Source organism: Zalophus californianus, chromosome 5, assembly GCF_009762305.2.
Source record: "Zalophus californianus isolate mZalCal1 chromosome 5, mZalCal1.pri.v2, whole genome shotgun sequence".
In the NCBI taxonomy this organism is placed as follows: domain Eukaryota; kingdom Metazoa; phylum Chordata; class Mammalia; order Carnivora; family Otariidae; genus Zalophus; species Zalophus californianus.
This window is the reverse complement of record NC_045599.1, coordinates 28,640,418-28,664,684: the sequence shown is the minus strand read 5'-3', so window position 1 is coordinate 28,664,684 and position 24,267 is coordinate 28,640,418. Positions and strand designations below refer to the sequence as shown.

Below are 24,267 nucleotides of genomic sequence, written 5' to 3'. Positions count from 1 at the left end.
CAGAGAAACTCATGTGCCCGTTACCGATGTCCTGGCTTTGGAAGGGAGCTTCTGGAAGGATGGGTTGAGCTAAACCCGGGGTAAAATGGCCAGCTGTCAGGGAGCTGAGTGCAGACCCAGACAGACCAGCCATCTGCTTTCCCACGTCACCCAGTTAGATGTCATCAGGGAGAATAGGCACTGAGCTACCGCGCGGCTGCGCTCCACGGTATGTGTGCTTCCAGATTAATGACCCGAGGTTCGCACATCCTGGCCAAGGTCGCCCCAAATCCGGGACCGCACATGCGCTTGAGCAGGGGAAACCACATCTCCCTTCAGGTCCGCCAGGGCCCCAGCGTCAGAAAGCAGTGTGTCAGCAGCCCTTCCTGGATCCCTGGGGCCCTGAGGGGTGACGTGCAGCAAGTGTTGCTCTTTGGGAGCATTACTTGCCGGCAGTACTTTCTGGCCCTTGATGGGCTATTACCGTGGGGTGAAAGTCATGGCATATAATGCAAAAAGGGCAAGAGTCCTAACACTGACGTGACTTTTCCCCGCAAAGCGCATTTTAAAATGTCATTCTTACAGACAATAGTTTTGACTTAGATTTTTGGAAATGTCCTAAAAAGGGTACCTGAAAAGGAAGACTGGATAGTACCCGGTATTCTCTGAATCTGGTTTTCCCCTCTGTGACCGTGAAACCGATGCTTGAATCTTGCAAGCAAGCTGACGGTGGAGAAAGGTGATACGGTGCCCTGCACAGCCCTGCCAGGCCTGGTTGCTAAGCTACTCGCAAGAGAAGCCGGCCCAGGGCTGAGGAGTCTGGGATTTCATTATTGTTGATGATCAAGTCTCAGGAGTAATAATCATCCTCATGACTCTTTTACCCAGTGTTCACACACATTGTTGTTGAATTGTTTTCGAAAAGCAGACAGTGCTGTGAATCTGAATCCACCAAATGTTTTTGCTTTGTGGTTCAACAGAGATTCGCAGCTTCCTCTCAGAGATTTAAAAACCTGGGTCTTCCAATGTGTACTTCTATAAGTCTGGGTCAGTGGCAGTAAATGATTTCAGGCTTTCTGGGTAGGGTCAGTATTATTTGGAGGAGCAGGGAAGGCAGCATGAGAAGGCTGTGAGTGAGTCCCCACGCCCCCCAGACTGTCAGGATCCGAGCCGCAGCTTGTAGGCCACGGAAGGCAGGGGTGGCGTACCGTGGGTTTTCTCCCTCACAGACACACACACCTGACTCCCAGGGGCTAGAGCACTGTCAGGAGAGAGGGAGCAATTAAAGCGGCAGTGAGGAGGGAAGGGTCGATGCCCTCTTTCTACCCTACAGCTGACGATTGGTGTCTGAGACGCATGAACAGTGCTGGCTCACTCCTGGGCCTCCAGCAGTGCCCACCTGTGTCCTTGTCTTTGTGTGACACGTTCTAAGCCAGAGACCCACCACATGCCACCATCAGACCTGAGGCCTTTGGGAGAATTGAAGCTGGGGATGTGTGCAGGGTAGGCAGCAGGGCACAGATAAAGGAAGCCCCTTCATCCCAGAGGCTGGGCAGGCCTGGGCTGCAGAGAAAACATGGTTCGCCATCAGGGGCTACAAACGGTTTTATGGAACACCTCACCCTTTCTATCTACCTTGGTTTAAGTGGACTTTGGGGACAGGAAGAGAGTGACATTTTATAGGCCTAGCACAAGGAAATACAGCTGGTCAGTCTTCTCCCTTCCTTGTCCATCATGAGGGCATGAGAGACACCAAAATTGGACAATTACAGGCTAGATCCAACATGTCACTCAGCTACTGTTTATCAAATACTTTCATTTCCCAAAATTGAGTTTTTAACAATATATAAAAAAAATCGGATTCCTGTAGCCAGGTAGGTCATGTCAAGGCATAGCCCATACATAGTCCGTCTAGTAGTTCCAAGCCACGGCTCCTTCCCTGTCACTGGCAAGGTGCCTCCTGACCTGCCAGGAGTGGTGGGAGCCAGCCTTCCTTCCAGGAGGCCAGGTTTTCCCTGAGCCACCTCAGGTCTAAGCCAGGCCAAGGGCCCAGGTCCTGAGCTCTGGCATTTCCGTTAGCCCTACTTTAAGAGAAGGGAGATGTTCATTTCACCTCAGAGTTGTTGGGATGTTTGACATTCAAGTCCAGCTCTGTTTGTGTGCCTATAGCAGCCTGAGCACCATCTCAGGCATCGTGTGGCGCTCAGGGCTGAGAGACAGCCCACGCTCCGCCTTCCAGGAGCTTCTAGTAATGAGTTCACTCATGAGTAGAGAACAAGGACTGACATGGACCCAACCACTAGAGGGAAGATGTGGGGCATAAAAGACGGAGACACTGGCTGTAGCTGAGATTAATCAGGGCCCAGAAGTGGAAGGGTCTTACAGGACACTTGGCTAAGTCCCCTTCTTCCAGTTCCATAGCCACGTAGGACCCCCTTCTGCTCTGTAATTGGCAGTCCCCCTTGGTCACTCTCAACAGTGGCCAGCAATCTTCAGATATTTTAAATTCCCCGTACTGGGATTTAAAACTTAGTTTTCCGTCATTTCCAATGATAAGACAAAGGAGTAGTGACCTTTTTCAAATTCTGAAATCATCAGTGACACCCCCACCCCCAGCCTCCCAGAGAATCAGAGAGACTATGCACAGAGCCCGGAAATCTTGCTCCCCGGCCGCCCTGCTCTGTGTTGCGCTGCAGACAGCCACGTGGTCTCTGGGGGAGGAGCGGCTGGGACTTCCTAGGACTGGCCGTCTTTCCTGGTCCTACCAGGTCGATTTGTGTGTAGCCACGGGACTGCAGGATCCTTGTCAGACCTCTGCACACATGGCCTATTTGTATGTCATGCTCACGGGGTTTCTTCTCCTGTCCAGGGGGAGCTATGGCCTTTGTTCTTGACCATTTCACTGTTGGCTTCTGTCCACTGGCCTGCCTGCCCAAGCCAAGCTGGTTACCCATGTGTCTCTCCAAAGTGCCTGCAGCAGTTTGTCCTCTGCCTTCCCAACCCATTCCTCTCCTGGACATACACACACAGTAATCCCCCCACCCCAAACATGCTTTATAGTCCAGAGGTGGTTTTTAAAAAAATATTTCGATGTATTTAACCGCAGCAAAATTGTTCTGCGGCTCAGACCCTCAGCCTGAGGACTTGTGCTGAGCCTGGTGCACAGTGAACATAGGCGGAAAAGCAAGAGTCAGATGTGGGGGGCGAATGAGACAGTACTCGGTTAGTCAGGAGTTCTCCTGGCTGATGGTAGTGGCCCCCCGAGGTGCAGTGTTCTGGGCTTCCAAGAGTGGGGCACCTCTTGTCAGGAAGGTGAGGAGTCCAGAGGGAACTGGGAATTCTCCAAGGAACTTGTTCTGTTTGCAACCACTCCCTCACTTCAGCAAAGCCATGAAACTCCCCGCTGCCCGCCCCCACCCCACCCTGCAGTTTCTCCAGAGATCCCATTCCCCAGGCAGAGTCAGAGACTGTCTTCTGGGGTCTTCTCAGCTAGCTGAATCAAAGCCCATGGAAATAGCGGGTTTTCCAATGAGGTACTTGCAAATATAAGTTCAGAAGCATCTATACTGTTGGGAAAAAAAATACGTGTGAATTTTAGGGATTTGAACATGTATATTTTTAAACAAACAAGAAAGGAAACTCATAGATCCCTTAAAAATACACTCATCCATACCACACCAAGTCAAGTGTTGCTTTCCCTTTTTTTTCCTTTCCCTTCTTCCCTCAACAACCTCCTGCTACTTCACAGTGTAGGGTTTTGGGGTTGTTTTTGGGGTGGGGAGGCAGGGAGTATTAGCTTAATTTGAGTTTTTATAAACAGCATTTGCTTAAAGTTAGATGCAAAGATGCAATACTTACATGATATCATAATCAAACCCTTTACCTTGTCCTGAATCCTGACCATTCACTTGCCTTCCTGGAGCGCCCCCTCCCCCTTCAGTCTGCGCGCAACCACACCTCTTCTCCCGGAATGCAGCACTTAGCGCCCTCCGCCTGATGCTGTTCTCTGCCCCTGTCCCTGCCCCAGAGCCTGCAGTGCCAATAGCTCCACTGTGTGAGGTCTCCCCCTCAGTGGGCTTCCTCCAGCTTCAGGGATGTTGGTGGCCCCTAAACCATCCTGCAGTGCTGGGAACCAGACCCCAGGAAGTCCCCGTGGAGAAAACTTCTTCCTCTCCCACCTTCCAGCTCTAACTAGAAATGGAGCCCACTGCCCTGTGGCAGGGCCTGGCTAAGTCTTTCCCCAGCCCAGCGTATGACCAGATTCATTTCCCCAAGTGCTTTCTCACAGAGGATGAGTTTTGGTTTAAGCGGGTTCATTTTTTTGAGAATCTGCTGAGTGCTTCTGGGAATGAGAAATGTGGGTTTATATTTCTGGTGCTTATAGAGTGTCAGGTTTTCTGTTTGGTTTTGTTTTCAACGAAACATTTGGCCCCAGAAATTCAGTGCCTTGGAGCCAAGTTGCCAAGGGCCTCCCTGCCAAGGGTCTGCACACGGCCCTCTCGTCCGAGTGCGCGCCTGGACAAAGGCTCCTGCCCTGCTGGGTCCTGCGGCTGCAGGCAATTCTTCCAGCCTCCATCGCAGTTCGTCCTGGGCGCCAGCTCCTCTGGGGTCTGCTTGGGCATTGCTCTTTGCTGCAGCTGTTAGGAATTCATGTCACTGAAGGATAAGCATCTTAACTGAGAGAGAGAGAGAGCGAGCACGCGCGCGAGCACTTTGGTGCAGGCATTTGTACCTAAGAACAGGAAGGGAACAAGGGTAGGACCCGGGACAGTAGTACTGGGCCAGCTAATTCTTCTTACCCCTCTGACAGCTGAATCTAGAATTCAGGGCTCCTCTCAGCCAGAGGGTTGCCATAGCAATGGGATAACTGTGAGGAGGGAGCACATTCAGTGGCTCTTCAGAAAGAGCCAGTTGGTTTCATGCTCATGAAACTGGGGGAAATCCTAGACCCAGTGGGGCCCCAACAAAGTGTAACACTTGAGGAGACACCGTCGCGCTCGAGAACTGCTCTTTCTCTCCCTGGCTCTCACCAGAACTTCAGCATCACATGACTAATAGGCATGCAAAATTAGATGTCTCTAAGCAACAGACTACCTCCTCTTGGCCCCCTCTGGGCAGGGCAGCGGAGCCAGCCGGCCAGGAGTCAGGGTGAGGGGAACAGCCTTAAAGACCCATGGCCCCTTGGAGGAGAACAGCAGAGCTACTAGGGCCTTCCCAAACCAGCTAGGACTTGTGTACCATCCCGGGGCTCAAAGAGGAGGTCACATATACCGCCCGCACCCCGGCAGTGAGTACTCTTGATTCTGGGTCCTGCTAGCAGCTGTACTTTGTTTCTTCAAAGGGGAGTGGATCCGCCGGTCCACATGGCTTATGCCTCCCTTTTGCCCCAAGCTTCACCCAGCAGGTCCTGGACCCTCAGCCTAGCTTGCTTCCTTCCAGCATCCTGAGCAGCACCCGAATCTTGTTTGAGACGGATTCATTTTAGCCAGCGACTCCCCATTCCCCTGTGTGCCCAGTGCACCTGGAGCGTCCACTGCCCTTCATCTGTATCCCAAGGCTCACTTCTCTGTGACTTCCCGGCTGTCCTGTTATTTCCCACCTCATGCTTTTCTTTTCAGCTGAACCTTATTCACAGTGAAATCAGTAATTTAGCCGGCTTTGAGGTGGAGGCCATAATCAATCCTACCAATGCTGACATTGACCTTAAAGATGACCTAGGTAATTGGGGATGGGGTTTGGCACTGCCAGCTGTCAGATGAAAAGTTATGGAACCCAGAATTTAGGCTCCTCATCTCAAACTTCAGGTGGGCAAGCCAAATTCCCAAATCCGAGATGGACATTGGAGGGTAAACCCTGAATGTTTACTCACTCCGAGCCATTTCAAATGGAAATGTCTGATGACGTTTCATTAAGTGCAATTGGCTACTTTCCCCTTGATTGTCAATAGATTGCCATCTAAATTCTCTTCCATAGTGATCATACTGACTGCTGGTTACTTGGGAGGGATTTTTTAAAAATGTGTTTGTTTTTTTTTAGAACTGAAAGATCTCAGGTTGCTACAAAATGATAGTTTCTCCATTTAAGCCTTAATTAGAAATGACAAAGCTTGAACGCACTTGAAAAGGAAAAGACAAACTGCATCCGTATATTGTTGTCTTGACTCCACCAGCAAATTGGTTTCCCCCAAATTTACCACCTACTCAGTTTTTTCTACAACCGAAAACAGTATATGGCTGCATGCCAACTTTATGAATTATTTGATTATTAGAGGATGATACTAAACAGAAGGGCAGCATCTCTGTCTGAGTGAGTTCCTACAGAGGAAAACTCTGCCCCAGAGCCATGGTGTCTCCATGGCTCGGGGCAAGCGAAGAGGTACCCCTCAGGTGTCCCAGTCTGTGGCTTGATGTTTGCACAGAGGAACTGTCAGCTCAGGGACTCAGTGGAGGCTCCTGTCCACTTAGCTGTGAGCCCTGCCAGGGGCAGCAGATGAGCAGATGCCCAGCTGGGGCAGCCTCCTGCCTGATGCTGACCTAGGTATGTTTTAAAAGCCTTTCATTCCCACCTTTGGCTACCTTTGTCAGGTGGCAGCATCTCTTACTGGCAGAGATGCTCATTCTAGAGCCTGGGCCCAACCCTCACAAACTAGGTATAATTGTGGGCTGGAAACAAGGGAACGGGGACTCAAGAATGCCCTGCCCGAACTCATTTTCCATCCATATACTTTCTTTGTACAGATATTTTCTGTAAAAAAAAAAAAAAAAAAAAAAGCCACAAGCTAGAAAAAGCAGGGATCGTATCCAAAGTACATTTTATATGTAAAATACATGAAAATAAGATGGACTCGAATAAATGGCAGACCTGGAAAAATATTTGTGCACGTTGAAGGGGATGATAAAGGCAGTTCTCTATGCACACATACTGTTTTCTTGGTGTTCAAGAGATGTCCCTCGCAGACAAAACGATGCGTGTCCCAAGACTAAAACTGCAGCCCTGAAAGCTTCGGCCGACAAAATGGAGAAACTTGTCGTTGTGGTTGGCCTGATAGTCCACTTTTTTTTTTTTAAACAGATGCCATGTTTTTAGTAGTCTTCTCAGCGGGGTACCAGTTTTGTAGGCTTTTGCGAAGTGAAATGGGGCATTCGTTGTTTTGTTATTTCTTTTAATCTTTGGAAATGATCTCATGTGTGTGTTTCTCTTTTTTTGGACATGTCATTCAAATGTTTAATTTAAACATGTCACATTTGATATTCCTCCTCCTCCTCCTCCTCCTCCTCCTCCTCCTCCGCCTCACCCCCATCCACATGTGCGCACACTTCGTGGACTGATTGCCCCTTGGGCTCATATGTTGGAATCGACCAGGTAGGCCAGCCCTGCCATTGGGCATTAGTAAATGTGCCTGTGCGTGGGTCTCGGTCCAACACAGTTGATATACATTTGTTTACCTGTTATAGTTGCAAGTTGTACAGGCTGACATTGCCTCGATCGACAGTGATGCTGTCGTTCACCCGACAAACACTGACTTCTACACCGGTGGTGAAGTAGGTAATGCCTAGCCGGGTGCTGCCGAGTGTGTGTGTGCATGGTCAGTCGGCCGCCGCAGACAGCTTGATCCTTTGACAGCTAATGCAGGGCTGCATTCATTTCACACTTCCAGCTGTCCTGACCTTCCCAAGGTCTCCCGTCCCTGGGCTGTGAACACGAGAAACCACAGCTAGTTGTCAGCCAGGGTGCATCACGCAGCTCCCAGGTGGGGCACACTTCTGGTTTGGGAGCTGGTTCGGCAACATCATTTCGGCATTTGCTTCACGAGGCACAGCTTTGTTGGAGACTGGGTTCACCCTCGATTTCAGCTGCGAGGGGGATGCAGCCAGGTGGGCCGAGTGGCTTCCAAGACCACTTCGGTGCTGTCTGTGGACCAGACACACACGGATGCCAGGGCACAGGTCTCTGTTCCCCCGACCCCCACCCCCACTTCAATGTCAGAAGCACGCTTCCCTGAAGATGGCCTTAAAGCCTCAGGGGCATGTTGAGAACACACTGGGCTTCTCAGACTTTAGCTGCACAAAAGTCATCTCATTCTGGTGTGGGATCCCTAGACGATCCTAGACCCAGAGAGCCCCTTTCTGTTCACTTGGCTTGTGGCGCTCACCAGCAGAGGGCGGGGTGGGGGAGACACAGGGTCAGACTGCGAGCCCGCACTGCAGCTGCAGACTTGCATGAATGGCGGGGAGTACCCTGCTTGAAGAATATGCTGCCGGGCTTCCGTGACCAGGGGGCCGGTCCGGATGTTTTGGCAAGAAGGCACAGGGTTAGAGCTAGGTGGCAGGGGCTTGAATCCCAGCCTTGCCGTTTACCAGTTATGAGGGCTGGGCAAGTGACTTAACTCCTCAGTGCCTTGGTTTCCCTATCGATGAAAGAGTGATCATGATGAGAAGGACGTTCTTATAAGCAAAGCACCTTGTTTTGTGCCTGCCCCATGATGGGTGCTTCCTGCCTGGTCTCACCCTCATGTGCAACTAGGGTTTTACCAGTAGGTGTGCCTGTCCCGAGAGCAGCACGCTGGCTGTAGATTTGAACACCACTTCCTAACGCAGTGCCCTTTCTAAGAAAGGGCAAAAGTGAAGTCAGCCTGGAGGCTGAGGCTCCCGGGATTTTCCCGAGTGTCCCAGACACTGGAAGTACAAACAGTGTAGCCATTTGAGGCTGTCCAGCTCTGTTTAGTGTCACTAGCAAAGTCTGCCCTAGCTACCGCGATTTGGGCTGGTTGCTCTCCTGGGCATTTTGGATCTCAGACGTGGATGGAAAAGACACACTGGCCACTGGCTGGGAAGTTGGGACTCGCTAAGGCGTCCTGGCCAAAATGAAATCAGGCTGTAGGCAATTAAAATAAACTCCACTTTCACAAGATCTTGGAGGAGTTTAAGAGCTCCTAAGTCAGGCAGCTTAAGAGAAAGATACTCCCTTTCTTAACCAAATGAAAACTTGATGGGAGGGAAGTACTTATTTGGAGGAAAATAAACAGATCGGCAAAGGGCTTATCTTTCTGCCAGGAGTGACTAAGGCCTGGGTTCACCCTGCCATCCAGGACTTGGAATGAAATGGGAATGAGCAAGCTCCCAGGGCAAAAGGTAGAGCTGGAGGCTCTGAGATGGGGCAGGAGCGAGTTTTGGGGTGACAACCTAGTCCTTCCAGAACCATGATCACAACTGGTCTCCTCAGAATCGTGACAGTGCTAATCCTTTGCCCTGTGATGTGCTTGCCCTCGCCCCCCCGCCACCCCCCCCAAGATGTACAGGGGAGGCACGATTAGCCTCGGTGACCTCGCTGTCACCTGGCTCCGAGAGCTTGCCCAAGGTCACGTGTCACATCACTCACAGACACTGTCACAGCTGGAAAAGAACCTCAGCCGGTCTAGACAGCTTTACTGGCCGAGGAGGACCCCAAATGACTGTTCTGGAACCCAGGTCTTCCAAAGCTCACCTCAGTGCTTTTTCTCAGTGAACCAGTCCAGACTAGTAGTGAACCCACCTATCTTTTACATTTTCCAAAAACAATGACAAACCAGATTCCTTCGTGGTCTCAATTGGTGCTAGCTCCCACTTGGATGTGTGAGAGGGGAAAAGAGGAAGCTAGGACATTTCTCCCACTGGGTGTGAAATTCCTGAGACCCCGAGACTGCTGGAAGAAGGAATGCCAGTGCAGGAATGCTTAGCCCCGTGATTAACTCTTTCCCATCACAGTTCTTTCTAACAGTGAAATAGACCACAGGCTTAGCCTGACATTTGTCCAAGCCTAAATTTTCGCTTAGGCTGTTTTGAACACTGATACTTATGCCTGCTTTCTAAGCATGAAATAATGTTCTTGTTCTCATGGGAGTAACACATGTTTACGCTTGGGGGCAAAGAAGCCAATTGCTTTACGATTAACCCTGAAGTGGAGCCTAAAAAGCAAGAGTCTTCCATGATGAGTGTTGACAATACAGTTGAAATGGGCCTGTTTCTTGTTACAAAGTACACGTGTGTCTACATGAACATGTGCATACATATGTGTGTGTAGGGGTCCCGTCCTGATCGCGGTGATTGCCTGCAACCTAGGGTTCAATTTTTAAGTTTGGGAAATGCATTGAGTGTATTTTAACTTGCAAGTTTCACTTCTAATTAAAGCAAGATTTAATTACAAGTAAAAATTTTAAAGTAAACACTCTTCCTAAGATGAAACACCTTTAATGCTACATCAGCCCATTTTCTTAATACCGTATGCTTTAGAAAGAAGTTGGCAGTATTAATACAGTACTGATTTTACTTTGCCTTCCAAATTTCTCAGTTTGCCCCCAAAGAGCATGTCTGATAGAGAATGCAGACCTAACATAGCTCCGCGTAGAGCAGACTTGTTTCCCTCCCTGGAGCTTGAGAACCCGTCAGCAGGGAAGGCCAGGCCAGGCGTGGTGGACAGCAGTGTTTGGGACCCAGCAGATTCAGACTTAAAGGTTCATTTTCCTCAGTTGCATGATCTCCCGAGTGAACCCGTAATTGGGCCTCACTCCCCCGGGTCGTCTCCTTCAAGTCTGCACTTCCTGCAGCATGGAGGTGGCCATGGGGCCTGACCCTGCTCCCTCACGCCCACTCAGCCACCCTCTGTGATGCTGGCCTTTGTCAGGAATGTGCAGCAGATGCCAGAGTGGTTAGAAGTCTCTGGAGTGGATGTATTTTCCCCTCCTGAGTGCTGTGCCATTTAAAGCGCCCGTGACTGCTTTCCAACACAGGCGAAGGCGTGAGGGTATAGAGTCTCGGCTAATGGGGGATGTTGGCTTCCCTTCCAAAGCATCCCATGCTAATCTCTCCCCAAAAAGCTGGGCCTTCTCTCAGACATCTGAGGGCTCCCCCTGGGTGACGGCCTGCTGGTCACGTGCATTCATGCACCCCAGACTTGCTGCCAGTCAGTGCCTGCGGTTCCCCCTGGTGCTGATGGGTGACCGTGCCCGGGCTGTGTGTGCTTCCTTCCCGATACTTCCCGGGGTTAGTTCGCTCCTCTAGAGCCAGTCGGCCAGGTTCCTCTAAGATAAACAGACCTAGTCACAAAAGCGTGAATAATCCAAAGAGAATTTGGGCCGGTGCACTCCGATGCGCCCTGACTGACACCGCAATGTGCCAAGTGCAGCTTAGGATTTTCCAAGATAAACGGTGAATCTTAAGGGGAGTATTTTATCCTCTTGTGAGGAAAAGTACTTTAAAATGTGCAAAACTGATGAATCAGAGCTTAAGGAAGACTGAGACCCCATTTTGGCCAAACCTGAGAGGATGAAGACGTCACTGGTTTTGAACGCGGTTGGCTGTGCCACGCGGGCCCTGTAAGCAGCGCGTGACATGGAGGCTGGTCATCTTGTGTGGGCACTCGGCTTTCACGGCAGGAACTGACCACTCAGCAGGACCCCTACCTCAAGAAAAGGGGCTGCCTACCTCCACTGGATTTAATCTTGAAGATCTGGCCCCGAACAGGCAGTCACCTTCCTTTCGTGCGGTACAAGCTCGCCTTTAAGCTCTGCTTCTGATGTTGCCTTCCTTTACCTAAAGTGATTCTGAGTCATTAGTGTGATGAAGGAAATACTGTCTGAGGCCCCCCCCTTTTTTTTTTTTTTGTATTCACATATGACGCCAAAGCTGCAAAATAGGAACAAAGCATGGTAATAACGCTGGTCCAGAGGTGGCCAAATTTGGATGCTTCTTCTGGGCCTGCTGCCAAGAGCAGACCTGGCTCCCTAATGGGAGCATGGTGTGCTTCCCCTACAGCCTCCTTACTCAGGGGTTCTCTCCAGAGACAGAGAAGAAAGTCTAGGGGAGGCCTAAGCCTCTAAAGCCAACACCACCTGGTTTCTCACAGCAATGAAAAGCATGCAGGTCAGGCACGCTTGCAAGCAACAGGTGTGTCCCATGTCCCTCACATCTCTGGCCTATCTCGGATTACTCCGAGTCACCCCCAAATGTGGGACAGCAAAGACTGCTCGGTGGCAATTGGCCAGTTGGATCCTTTCTAAATGTCACTTAGTTGACTTAACCAAGGCTTAGTTCGTGTTTTGCAGCCGTATGGAAATTTAGCTGGTCAGATCATTGGAAGTCTGTAATCACCTGACATGCTAAGTGTCTGTCTGTGCCCCGAGATGCAAGAGTGGCCGTCTGACCTCACCGTGTCCTTGTCTAGGAAACACGCTGGAGAAGAAAGGTGGCAAGGAGTTTGTGGAAGCTGTTCTGGAGCTCCGAAAAAAGAACGGGCCCTTGGAAGTCGCTGGAGGTGAGCTGGGGAAGGGCGTGCCTCGTGTGGCATCAGGAGAACCGGGTCGTGAGGCATCTTGGGAGTTGAGAGGTACATGGCCACGCACACCTGTGTCCAAGCTAGAGCCACAGGGAAGCCTGTCAGCTTTATGACGTGGACTTAACCACATGCAAATTGTCAGGGGGAGTTTAAGGGTTGTGCAAACTGCCCTTCCACTTTTTTTCTTTATTGCTCAAAAGAGCTTTTGAATGTTTGATGTCTAGACCTCTCATTTTAAGGAATTACAGCAGCCGGGTTTGGCAAAGCTAAGAGTCGAGGCTTGTCGATAGTAATACTAAGCCATCTGCAGAAGTGCTGGGGAAACATGCAAATGAACCCTTTTCATTCAGCCATCGTGTTTTTAATGGGAAAAATAGAAGTAGACATTCTTCATTTGCCAGTCATACCTTTCCTGATACCAGGGGTAAGAAAATGGCTTGGAATCTGATGTAGGAAGAAAGATTGCTAAGAGCTAGAGGTAGGTCGTCCTTCCGCTGCTGGCCTGGATTTTGAAACATGAGGTGGTCAGAGGGGTATGGCATCAGGGTAGAGGGCGTTTCCAAGCCCTTCTGGGTATTGCCACCGAAGTCCCGTATGGAACAAGGGAGGACCCTGCATTATTAATTACCCACCCAGGGGCTCCTGGCCTCTTCTCAATCCCTTCCTGGCCCCTCTCTGTGCCAGCCCAGAGGTCCTTCCTTTGGGTGACCCTCGGAGCTGTGACGAGAGGCAGTCCTGGTGCTACCACGCACCCAAATCAGCTGGTGACACCTGAGCCACAGCTGAGGCAAACCCCTTACATTTAGCATGGCTGAAGACACATTTGCCTGTTTTATTAACTCATTTTGTTCTTGATATTAGCATCTGTTTTACAAGATGTTTTAAAATACTTCAGAAAGGTTGTATAAAACACAGCCCTGCTCCACTGTCCAAAGATGATCCCTGTTAGGATGTTTCCTTCCAGTCTTTTCCCTTGTGTCATTTGGCCGTGACTGCTCCCACGGCCAGTGCGTAAACCCCCCAGTCTCCCGTTGCCAGAGGTCAGCACTTCATCCCAGAGTTCTTCAGGCAGGGAGCAGAGCCAAGACTCAAACTCAGAGCCGTGTCTTGGCTCAGAGCTGTTGCTACCGCCCCGTGAGAAACTGCCCACAAATCACGCTCTCCCCGTCTCCACTAGCGTCACAACCTTGACAGCCCTACCCCCGAGGACGGTTGTCCCTCAGCAGACAGGCTCAGCACACAGTCAAACGACAGCGGTGGTGTGGAGACCTCAGGGGCTCTCGTGCAGAAGCAGAGCAGGCAGCACTCACCACACCCATGGACCCACAGCCTCCCGCTCTGCCGTGCATCTTGGGGGACAGGGGTTGCAGAACCTGCTCTGGGAGACCCCGCACTGACGTGTCACCCTTGCTGGGGGCAGCACATTGGAGGCCAGGCTCTTTGGATCTGATGAGGGGCAGAGCCTGAGGGCGGAAGCTGGCTGTGGGGTGGACATGGAGAGTTAGACAAAGCAGCTCTTTCAGGACCAGAGAACAGTAGCGTCGTGGAAAGAAGTTTAATTCTGTGCACACCAAGGGGGATCGGGGAGGGAGAAGGGCACCGGAACTATTATCAGTCATGTTACTTAGCGGTTCAGGAAACGGAGCTGCTTTCCTGATAGGTTTATTCTGAACTGTGCCGGGGGGGCAGGGGGCGGATTTATAGCTATGTCCTCATTATCTGTACTTGAGTCCACTGGAGGAATGGGGCTTGGAGTCCCCAAAAGGCAAACTTGAGGCTGCCAACATTGTGACATACTCGGTCAAGTGAGGTGGTTCAGACTCTGCCTCTGGGAGGGTACAGAGAGAGCTCACTGTCCTCTTGGCTAACATTCCTGGTGGTGATGCATCCTAATGCCAACTTTCCAAGGGTGGCCCTTGGCCCAGTGTCTCCCCGAAGAAGACTAGCTGGGGAGCAGCCCCCCGGAGGTGTCTGTGTGGGGCATCTGATGCTGTGTGCCTCGCAGAGGAACAGAACTCACTGTTTCTGTCCCATCCCCTCCAGCTGCTGTCAGCGCGGGCCACGGCCTGCCTGCCAAGTTTGTGATCCACTGTAACAGTCCGGTCTGGGGTGCAGACAAGTGTGAGGAACTTCTGGAAAAGACGGTGAAGAACTGCTTGGCCCTGGCCGACGATAAGAAGCTCAAGTCCATCGCGTTCCCATCCATTGGCAGTGGCAGGTAAGGACACACGGCTTGTGACGTCATTACTGGATATACTGATCTGCATATGTGGCCCATAATCATGGAGCTCTGGCTGGTACGAGGTCCGCTGAGGCTGTCCTCAGGCCACCTGATGCGTTGAGAAGGTAGGGAGTAATACAAACATGAAGCAATGGTGAACAGCAATTGAAGGGACACAGTGAGACAGGAAGCCCGAGGCCAATAGAAATTTCCGGCGTGACAGCAAATGTCAGCACGGGAAGGGGCCTCAGGGTGTACTGGGACCATCAGAGATGGTGGCTGAGAGAGTGAGCCTTGCAGGACACTAAAACTCCCATGTGGGGTGAGTGGAGAGGACAGGGCAGGTGTGAAGGCTGGGGTGCTCGTGACGAGAGCCCCCTCCCACAACCCCACCATTCTCTGCCTCTCACCTTTGTTCTCCCAAGCGTCCTTGCCCTGCGCACTCCGCCTCTGTCTCCCCGTCCTGCGGTCGAGCTCAGGAGGGCTGGGCCTGAGTGGGCACTTAAGGAACCGTGAAACAGGGCTGGGCCCAGCCTACCTCCCAGCCCTGAACTATCCACGGTAGGCTCTGGGTGTGCACTAGCCGAAATTAAAGGAGCTCTGAGAAGGGAGACGGCTTTGGGAGCTCCGTGGCATGCTGAAGAGGCCGTGCCCCGCCCCCCCGCCCATCCCATCACGGGGTCGTCCCAGAAGGCTCGCTGTCTGGGTTGGGCACCGAAGCCAAGGGAAACGGGCCTTCAGAGGCTGCAGTGTGGACATCTTGGGCCCGACAGAGGCCAGAACCCCGGACTCTGTCTTCGCCGTGGCGGCACCTGGGGCATCCCATCCGGACGGTGCACCTCCCTGGGTCTCTGCCGTCAGTCCCTCCCAGTGCCCCAGGACGACAGGGCTGTGTGACGACACCACACCAACTTCCCTGGAGCCCGCAGGCTGTGCCGGGTGAGCCTGAGTATGGATCCTCAAACCCCTTTCTCGCCTTTCTAGAAAGCTCCTCTTTTCAAAGCACTCCTCTTCCCAACCCATGAGGAGGACAGAGAGTGGAGTTTGCTATTTCCGTCTTGGGCAAGCTTTGTAATGGTGCCGTCATCCCGAACGCTGCCATCACCGAGGTTCTACCCCTCCAGTGACAGAGCTAGCTAGCCCTGGGCAGGCGTCCTGTCTCCTCAGCCTGGGACACTGCGCCTGGAAGGCCTTGCCCCCAGGCAGACAGGCGCCGGCCCTGTGCCCCAGGGCCTCCTGGAGCGCACAGCTGCCGCGTAGGGCTGGCAGGACTTACCCAAGGACGGATATGGGGGGAGAGCTGTGACTAGCGCCTCCGTCCGTGCCCACCTCCAGCAGCCGCAAGGCCCTCCCAGGCTGCACGGGCCTCCCCTCCCCCTCCCTGGTCCTGGAGTTCCGAGCAGCCCTGGTGTCCGGTACCAGGTCCTACCTGAAGTGAAGGGCCCTCCGTCCTCTGTGCTCGTGCAGTGCGCTGTGTCCTCGGGCTTACTAGCAAAAAGAAGCTGGAGCACCCAAGCCGCCATGTCCCCACAGTATGTGTGGGGGGAGAGGAACCCGCAGGGGAGAAGCGAAAGCTCCCACCAGCTCCCCGCCCTGTGGATGCGGAGTGCCACTCTACCGCCGAAGTCAGGGACGTCCGGAGCTATGTGATGACCCACTCGTTGGAGAGTTGCTTACACTTGGAATCACTACGCTTTTTCTGTCTCTTCTCTTTTGCCAAAAGCCTATGTTGAACGTGACTGTAAAACACTTTTAAATGCCTCTTAAAAGCTAAGGGAGATAGAGCATTGGAAGCCCCTCGGGCAGTCAGAGCACGTGGCAGAGCCAGAAGCGAGCGTCCCAAGGGGTCAGCAAGCACCCCGCAGCTTGAACGTTCCCCAGAACCAGGGAGATGAGTAATAGGTGCCAGAGACCATTCAAAACCATTTTTGACAAAGTGCTTGTGAACTAGAGTGTAAGTAGCCAGCTTCCTGCTTCTCCCACCTCCCATAAAAAGTCAGTCTGTTCTTCGGCACTGCGCTGCTGTGTGACCTTGGCTAAATGAGTTAGCCTCTCTGACCCTGGCCTGCCTTATCAGGGAGCAGGGCTCTGGGGACGGCCCTTCCGCACAGATGGCTCCGAGGCTCAATTAGTGCTTCGGATGCACTTTGATCTCCTCTGATGAAAGGTGCTTCTGAAGAAAGAAGCAATAGGAGCCTTTACTGGAGGCAACAATTTCATATTCTTTCATAGGGGTATTGGGAAACTTTTAATTGAAGCATAAAAGTAATTCTCTACGGTTTTCACAGAGTAAAAAGTTTTTTAAAAACAATCAATTGGAAGCTTTTAAAGAGGGCAGAATGCCAAAGGCAAGCACGTGTGCTCAGCCCCCAGCCCCACATCTGTCGGGCAGACCTGGCCCCACGGAGCAGTGTAGACAGCCGCCCTGTCTTTCATGAGCAGAGATTGGGATTACACCAGAGCCGGCCCGTAAATCACAGTGGGTTTTAGGAGGGGAAATAAAACAGCTTGCTTGTGGCATCCAGTGTCTCCGGCATAAAAGCCCCGTTGGAATTAAAACGGTATAAATGCAAACATGTTGGTAAAGAGCAGTGGGAACACTTTCTCTCCGCCAAGGCCCAGCCCGTGGAGGAAGACTGCAGCTGTGCGCTCCCTCCTTCCAGCCCACTGGCCCCACGGCCTACCGTCGAGCCCACTGGAGCCCAAGGCTGGCCTTGGGGAAGCCGCCTCTGGCATCTGGACATCCTGTCCGTGGGCACTGTGGTCACAGTATTTATGGATACCCCCATTCTGTCAGCTCTGTTTGACATTCGGGGGTGACCCGTCTCTGGAGGGGTAGTATAAAGGGAATAGGTACTTTGGGGCTTTGATTAAACTCTGCTTAGATTTATGAGCTTAAAAGAACCGCCAGGTTTTTTTTTCAAGCTACCATTTATGGGTATTGCTTGAGTCCCAGGTACTATGCTAAGCCCCCGGTCGGCATTATTGCCCCACTGGCATTAATTCTACTCAAAGTAAAAACAAACAAACAAAAAAACAAACCAAAAAATACGGAAGCTGAGAGGGGTTAACTCACTCACCTGAGGTGCCACAGCTTGGACTGGGTAGAGCCAGAATTTGCGGGGAAGCCCTTGGCATCTGTGCTGGTGAAATGAGGCACATGGAACCCCTTTCTTCTGTCCCCGTTGGTCAACAGACCCCTTTTGCCCTCCAGCAGATGGTCGCCCCACTACTTGAGCGCACTCTACACGAGTGGATTTTAGGGAGCCTTGGAAACCCCACCTTGGAATTCCCTGACCTCAGCCTCCCTCCACCCCGGGAGCGGGCCTTAGACGAGAAATCGGATGGAACTAAACGGAATGGGGGGAATCACTAGCCTAAATGCCGTGGAGTGAGAGAAGCAACAGGCCACAGTGGGCTATGCCCCCTGGCCCGCCCGCATGCCGTCCAGAACGACAGCCACTGCTCTCCCCTGATGGCCCGCTCTTAACCTCCGGAGAGAGTGGCCTTCGGGTGGGGCAGCTTGACACAGGCAGTTACGCAAAGCCACACAGAACACGGCAAAGGGGAAAGGCCCAGGAGCACAGTGTGAGGGGGACCTAATCCTAGCAGCAAAGTGACCACCCGGGGGCCCACCTTCCCAGCATCACCCAACCTTCCATGCCCTCCAGCCCTACCCTCTCAAAGACTGCCAGGACAGTTAGACAGCATGGAAACCCGAGTCCATCTAGAATCCACCTTTAATCCTGCCCTGCCTTCCAAGGCAAGCTCCCAGACTGTCTCCTCCAGAAGGTCTGCCTGCCCTTTTCCATCTCCCAGGACATAGCCTCTCCCCACAGGATTCTCCACGGTCCCTCATCAGCCTGTTCAACACCGCCCCTTGGCTAGAGTCCTTCCTGTGTGCCTGCCAGCCCCACAGAGGAGCTCCCTGATGGCAGGGATGCTTGGCGATGCCCCATCCAAGGTGGGGGCTCAGCAGTGCTGGAGGAACCCTCTTCTCTGATGTGGCCCTGGTGAGCCCAGAACCCCTGCCATCCAGGTAGAATGGAAAGACAACCAATATGGAGCCCCCGGACCAGGCTGACCCAAAGGGCACCAGATCAAGAAAGCCCCCGTGGTCCCCTGGCACCCATCTAGGGGAGCTGAGGCCCAAGGCCCTTGGGAAGGGCTGTCCCAGACAACTGGAATGACTTCAGGGGAAGCTCAGACATCTCCTTAGTCTGCTCGAAGTCGAAGACACTGGCTGCAGAGAAACTTAAGGCACAGGCTGGACCCACAGCCCCTAACAGGCCCCGTAGCCCCCAAGGGGGGGGTAGGAGGGACACCCACCTCTTGGGGGGCAGCAGCATCCTTGGCATCACCGCCCCGTGTACCCTTGAAATACCTCTAATGCTTGGAGAGGCTAACGCCCCTGCCCCAGGGCAGCTGGGATTCAAACCCCAATCTGACACTGGAGCAGAAGCCCCAACCCCCTCTTGCTCTGCTGTGTCTTGGGGGGCGGGGGGGGTCTCCCGTCTTCAGAAGATGGACAGAGTGACAGTCACAGGGGCAACAGGCCAGAGCTGGGGGAGGAGGGCCCAAAGACTTGGCCAAGCAGGGAGGGCCATTGAGGGCGGCTGCAGCGAAGCAACCAGCGGGGGGCCCAAGCAGCCAGGAAGCCGGGAGAGGGGCAAGACCCCACAGGCCATTGGTGCTCCTGGAGCTGGCCCCTGCCGCACCGGGGCCCCCGCGTCTCCCTGCCGCACCGTGCGTGCCGGCAGGAGCGGCTGACAGCCCTCCAGAACGACTAGGCATCGCAGACTGGCCAGCAGCTTTCCGGGGGCCTGAGCCCGCACGGTCAGCCCAGGGAAGGTGCAGAGGCCAGCACGGTCACGGGACCTGGGAGGAAGGCAGTTTCCCACCACGTGAGCCTTTTTGAAGTCCCTGCCAGACTCCCTGCTGGATAGATACTGTGACTGATGGGGACGCTGGATCCTGCTCACCACTCCCAGCCTCCTGGCACAGTAGGTGCGTTGGACTCCCCACCCCGCTTCCCCGGATGGGCAGCAAACCACAGAGGTAGGGCCTGGACTCACACCCTGTGTGGCTCCACGGCCTGAGCCCCGAAAGGCCCTGCTGCTCCGCCCAGGCCACCGCGTGCGCCTCAGCCACCCCTGATGTGAGGACACGGTTCCATTTTGCTACAGACACTTGGAACTGCGGCTTCGCGAATCCACTCCGAAGCCCTGACAACATAAGGAAAGCTCGTACCTTCCCCAGTCCTTCCCGGCGGCCTGTGCGGTCCGGAGCGGCCACAGTCCCGTGGCTGGCGTTCTGGAGGCCGTGGTTGCCTAGGACAGAGGGATGGGCTTGTTAACGGGAGGCGTTCCTGGAAACAAGTGAAACTCATTCATGCCCAACAGTGAGCTTCAAAGAGGACACCAGCCCTTGCTCCATCAGTCGTGGGGCCCACAAGGTTCGGATACTGCAGGCCTGACACCTCGGACCCCTGCCTCTCTCCCCCACTTACAGGTTCTTAACCGTGGGGCCCACCCTGTGAGCTCAGATTAGAAAGTCCATGCTGGCTCCATGAGAACAGTGGTGTTCTCAGAAGGTGTTCCCTCGACCTGCTGAATCGGACTCGCCTGGTGGAGCCCAGCACTCTGCATGTGGACAGAGAGAAAACTGAGAACGGCTGACGTAGAGGGACAGGAGAGAACCTCCCCTCACGGACCATCACACACCCCTTCTCAGGAGTCCGAAGCGGAGGGCATGGAAGGCTAGAGGGGGAGGTCTGTGTCACCAAGTGCTGGAGTCCGGCAGCGGTGACAGGCGTGCTCTTGGTCAGCAAGGGCAGAGGGACCAGAGTGTCTGCACAGCACCACCTGTCCCCCAGCTCGGATGCAGCCACCGTATGCGGGTGAGGGCAGTCAACAAAGCCGGGCCCCCGGGCCAGCCGGCGGTGCAGGTGCAGGAGGAGGTGGGCGGCGACCATCCGGCTGCTCAACAGACTGCAGGGAAATTCTACAGGCCCACACCTGAGGCCAGCTCACCCTGCAGGTGGGACGCAGACACGGATGGAAGGGCGCCCGCGCTGTGGGGAGCTGGGCTTCCAGGGCTGAGATCGACCCCTCGCGGCCCCGCTCAGCCCCCACCAGCCAGGCCACGTCCACACACGAAGCTCTGCGTGGTCCAGAAGCCCTCAGTGTTCCCTTGGCTGGAGCCCCAGCTACTTCCTGTCCTGCTGCAGCTTCCACGAGCTCCCTGGTCCTGCAGATCGGGCCACTGGCTGCCTCCTCCCCAGGCTTTTCTCACCAGAGATGACATGAGGGGCTGTGATCTGGCAACCCCTTTGGGCAGCAGCTGAACTTACAGCAGGAAAATAAATCTTGGCTCTTTGTGAGACACTCAAAAGGGGCCCTTATTCCAGTGACCCCATGACCCTGTATCTGCATAAAATCTGGCCCTGGTCCCACTCTCAGGAGTGGGACTGGGTGAAGGGCAGCCCCTATGCCCTCATGCACCCACCGTGGGTGTGAGTTGGACTCCCCACAACACTCACGGCTACACATGGTCCTGGCAACATCCTCACTGCAGAGGCCTTCCCCCGCCCCCCCCAACACACACAAAATGGAAGATCAAGTTTATGTCCTCCAGCACTTGTCATCACGTGCCTTGTTCCGGACAGCCTATCCTGTGAAGACTGTCAGGGTCCCTCTGTCAGGTGTAGCGAGAACAGCTGCTTCCCCAAACGAGCTTGCAGATCTGAGAGGGGATGGCGGGCGGGGGGGGGAATGCCTTGCCTTGTGGGTCCCACTTGTCTCCACGCACGGTCTCCACCACCCTCCATCCGCTCCCGCCTGCTGGTCACCCTTCCTCCTCTGGTGGTGGACCCAGCACCCAGGGTGGGCTCCAGAGGAATCTAGCTGGCACGCCTGGGCAGCTCTTCCTTCAGCCGCAGTCGGGCTCCGCATGGGCAGGCTCGCGTGTGCGGGCGGCCCTGTGAGTGCCGCCTCCGTGACGGATCCTTCACACCCCACTGTGGCCCACAGGCCACTCTGCACAGGCCGGGCACGTGCCCTGGGTGACATCCCTTGTCTGCTAAGAACGAGCTTCACTTGCGAGGCACCCAGAAGTCACTAGGGACCCATCTTCAAGCTGGGCAAAGCCCTGTTTGATGCAAAACGGGTCACCAGAGTGGTTTTCACCTGTGGCTCTGAGCTGCTGAGTCCCGACAACAATGGAGTAAGTGTGGCTCGCCAAGGGAGCCAGCGAAGATAGTTCAAAACTCCCAGGCACTGAGTGAGGAAGGCTCAGAGGGTTAAGAGAGACCCCGCACCTTACGCATTTGAAAACCTCTCACCTAGGGGCAGGTATCCCATCTGAAGGAGAGGTGCAGCCAGCACGGGCGGGTCGGCCCAGCACTTGGTCTGCCAACAGGGCGCCCAGGCTCAGGGGAGTTCGAAGGCTGTAGACTTGCCAATGAAAAAAGAAATCCCCATGAAAACGGGCCCCAGACTCCCACCCGAGTATCAGTCGGTAAGGATCTGAATCCAGGGCCACTGGCTCCAAAGCCCACGTTATTTCTGCCAGACTAGGCAAGCTGCTCTGTTCCTGCCACTGTCCCGGGTCACCTGGGTCCTGCACCTGCAGGGTTGACCAGGAACAGCCTCAGGCACACTTGGAGTAAGTGGTGTCAGTCTCTCTAGACCTCATTTGAGAGTCTTGAGAATTCTGCGCACCTACTCCTGCTGCAATTGCCACCTGACATTCATCTTAAGTGGAAATAGGTGTGAATTCCCAGCCATTTGGCCTGGAGACTCGGATGCTGTCCCTCGAGATGCAGAGCCCCCTTGGCCAGGAGTTGTTCCCTGCACCCGCAGCTCCCCTGGGCCCTGGCCTTTGGATGGTGCAAGCTGGTGTGTTCTGGGATGCACTCCGGGCCAGCAGCCCCGGCACCTATGAAGTCTCAGGCCTGCGTGAGGGGTGTAACCTTTCTACCTGTGTGCGTGAAGAACAGCCCTCCCCCACCCCCCGCCCCGGAGAAGCTCCGGCCTCCAGCTGTCCCAGGGAGTGAGACGCACAGCTGTGCGTCAAGCCCCCTGCCAGTCACGGGGGCACTGGGAGGGGAAACCTAGGAGCTCCCGCTACCCTTGGGAGACTTAATGCCTAAAACGCAGATCCTGCCTGTCTGCTGGTTGCTCTCAGAACACCTGGCATGTCCCGTTTCTCGGAGGGCACCTAGAACATTCTCCACGTCGTAGCTCTCTGCCCACTTGTTCCCTGGTGTGGCAGGTGCTGGCCTTTCTCATGCCTTTGTATGAGCAGCCATGGGAATCCGCCGGGAGGGGCCATTGAGGCAACGTGAGACAAAGCAGTACGCACGGCCTTGGGGGCCTCCGGGAGGGAGGGAGGGAGGGGGGCAGGGCGGTGGCCGCAGTGGTCTCTCTGGTTGCTGAGCACTTCTCTGTCCTGCAGGAATGGTTTTCCAAAACAGACGGCAGCTCAGCTGATCCTGAAGGCCATCTCCAGTTACTTCGTGTCAACAATGTCCTCTTCCATCAAAACGGTGTATTTTGTGCTTTTTGACAGCGAGAGTATAGGCATCTATGTACAGGAAATGGCCAAGCTGGACGCCAACTAGGCTGAGGAACTACAGAGCCAGCCTGCACCGTGCCCCCGCCTCCAATTTGAAAGAAAGAAAGAAAAATCCCCTTCACTCCTGTTGGGAGGCGGGACCCTTTCATTTCCAATTTTGCTCATCTAGGGAAAATAAGGTTTTGGTTTCCAGTTTAATTGTTTTTGACCTTCTAAAATGTTTTTACGTTAGCACTGATAGTTGGCATTACTATTGTTAAGCACTGTGTTCCAGACCGTGTCTGACTTTAGTGTAACCTAGGAGATTTTATAGTTTTATTTTAATGAAATCCTGCTTGACGCAGAACAGCGGGGAGAGCAGTGTCTTCTATGTGTGGCCGAATCCAGGAAGCCTGTTTTGTAACCGTGTGTCGTGGTGCTTTATTGTACACTCAGTGGCGTTCTTTTTACTATAATGTTCCTTTTTTTTTTTCCCCTCAAGAAGAAAAATCATGAATTTGCAGCAGACTTAATTTTTGTTTACTTTTTGTCTTAATGATGGATTTGAAAATGAAAGATTTAAAAGGCAGAACAGAATCTTTTGTCCTTAATTATATTTGCAATTTGGAATTTGTGTGAATTGATTTAGTAAAATGTTAAACTGCTGTTGTGACTGGCGTGTTTCAAGTTACTGTGCCCTTGAGCCCTAGGTGGGCTCCTCTCATCACAGGATGGGGGGGGGCGGGCTAGGGCGGGGCAGCCATCCACCCCCCACCCCCTGAAACACCACCGGGCCACTGCTGCCCGGACACGGGCATCTTCAGTCCCTGATGGCTGGGAGGGGGAGCTCATGTGAAGTCTCTTCTTCCACCCTTGTGACACCGGGCAAGGGTGTTCTCCCCATTTCATGAATGAGGAAGCAGATCTACCGAAAGCCATGCAGGGGGCAAGCGGCAGACTAGTATTCGAGTGCAGGTCTTTAGACTCTGAGCCCAGCTCTCTCCTGCCATCTGCGACGCCCCCTACGCCCCCCGCCCGATGGATGTTCTCTCCGGCTCATGGATGGGCCCAGTGTCCCTAGGCCTCTTGCCGAATGGAGCTGCTGAAGCTTCAAGTCCTCTACCCGGGCTGCATTGGGCCTTCTGTGCCTATAGGACAGGGTTCCTGCTGCCAAGAACATTCCAAGGGCAAGGGGCCACCAC

The 24,267-nt window shown here is 53.7% G+C and overlaps 1 protein-coding gene across 6 annotated transcripts in view; it reads left to right on the top strand.

Moving 5' to 3' along the window:
- LOC113928700 (core histone macro-H2A.1) overlaps positions 1 to 23,731 on the top strand; it is an 85,238-nt gene extending 61,507 nt beyond the window's left edge. For 4 of the 6 annotated variants that reach the window (XM_027604613.1, XM_027604608.1, XM_027604609.2 and 1 more), the window contains 4 exons: positions 5,598 to 5,697; positions 12,178 to 12,267; positions 14,332 to 14,506; positions 22,967 to 23,731. In XM_027604613.1, the coding sequence (XP_027460414.1) occupies positions 5,598 to 5,697; positions 12,178 to 12,267; positions 14,332 to 14,506; positions 22,967 to 23,132 (531 nt within the window). In that variant the 3' untranslated portion in view covers positions 23,133 to 23,731. Of the gene's footprint in view, positions 1 to 5,597; positions 5,698 to 7,433; positions 7,525 to 12,177; positions 12,268 to 14,331; positions 14,507 to 22,966 lie in introns of all 6 variants that reach the window. The other 2 variants (XM_027604615.1, XM_027604614.1) reach the window with 1 other exon arrangement.
- The last annotated feature ends 536 nt before the right edge of the window (positions 23,732 to 24,267 follow it).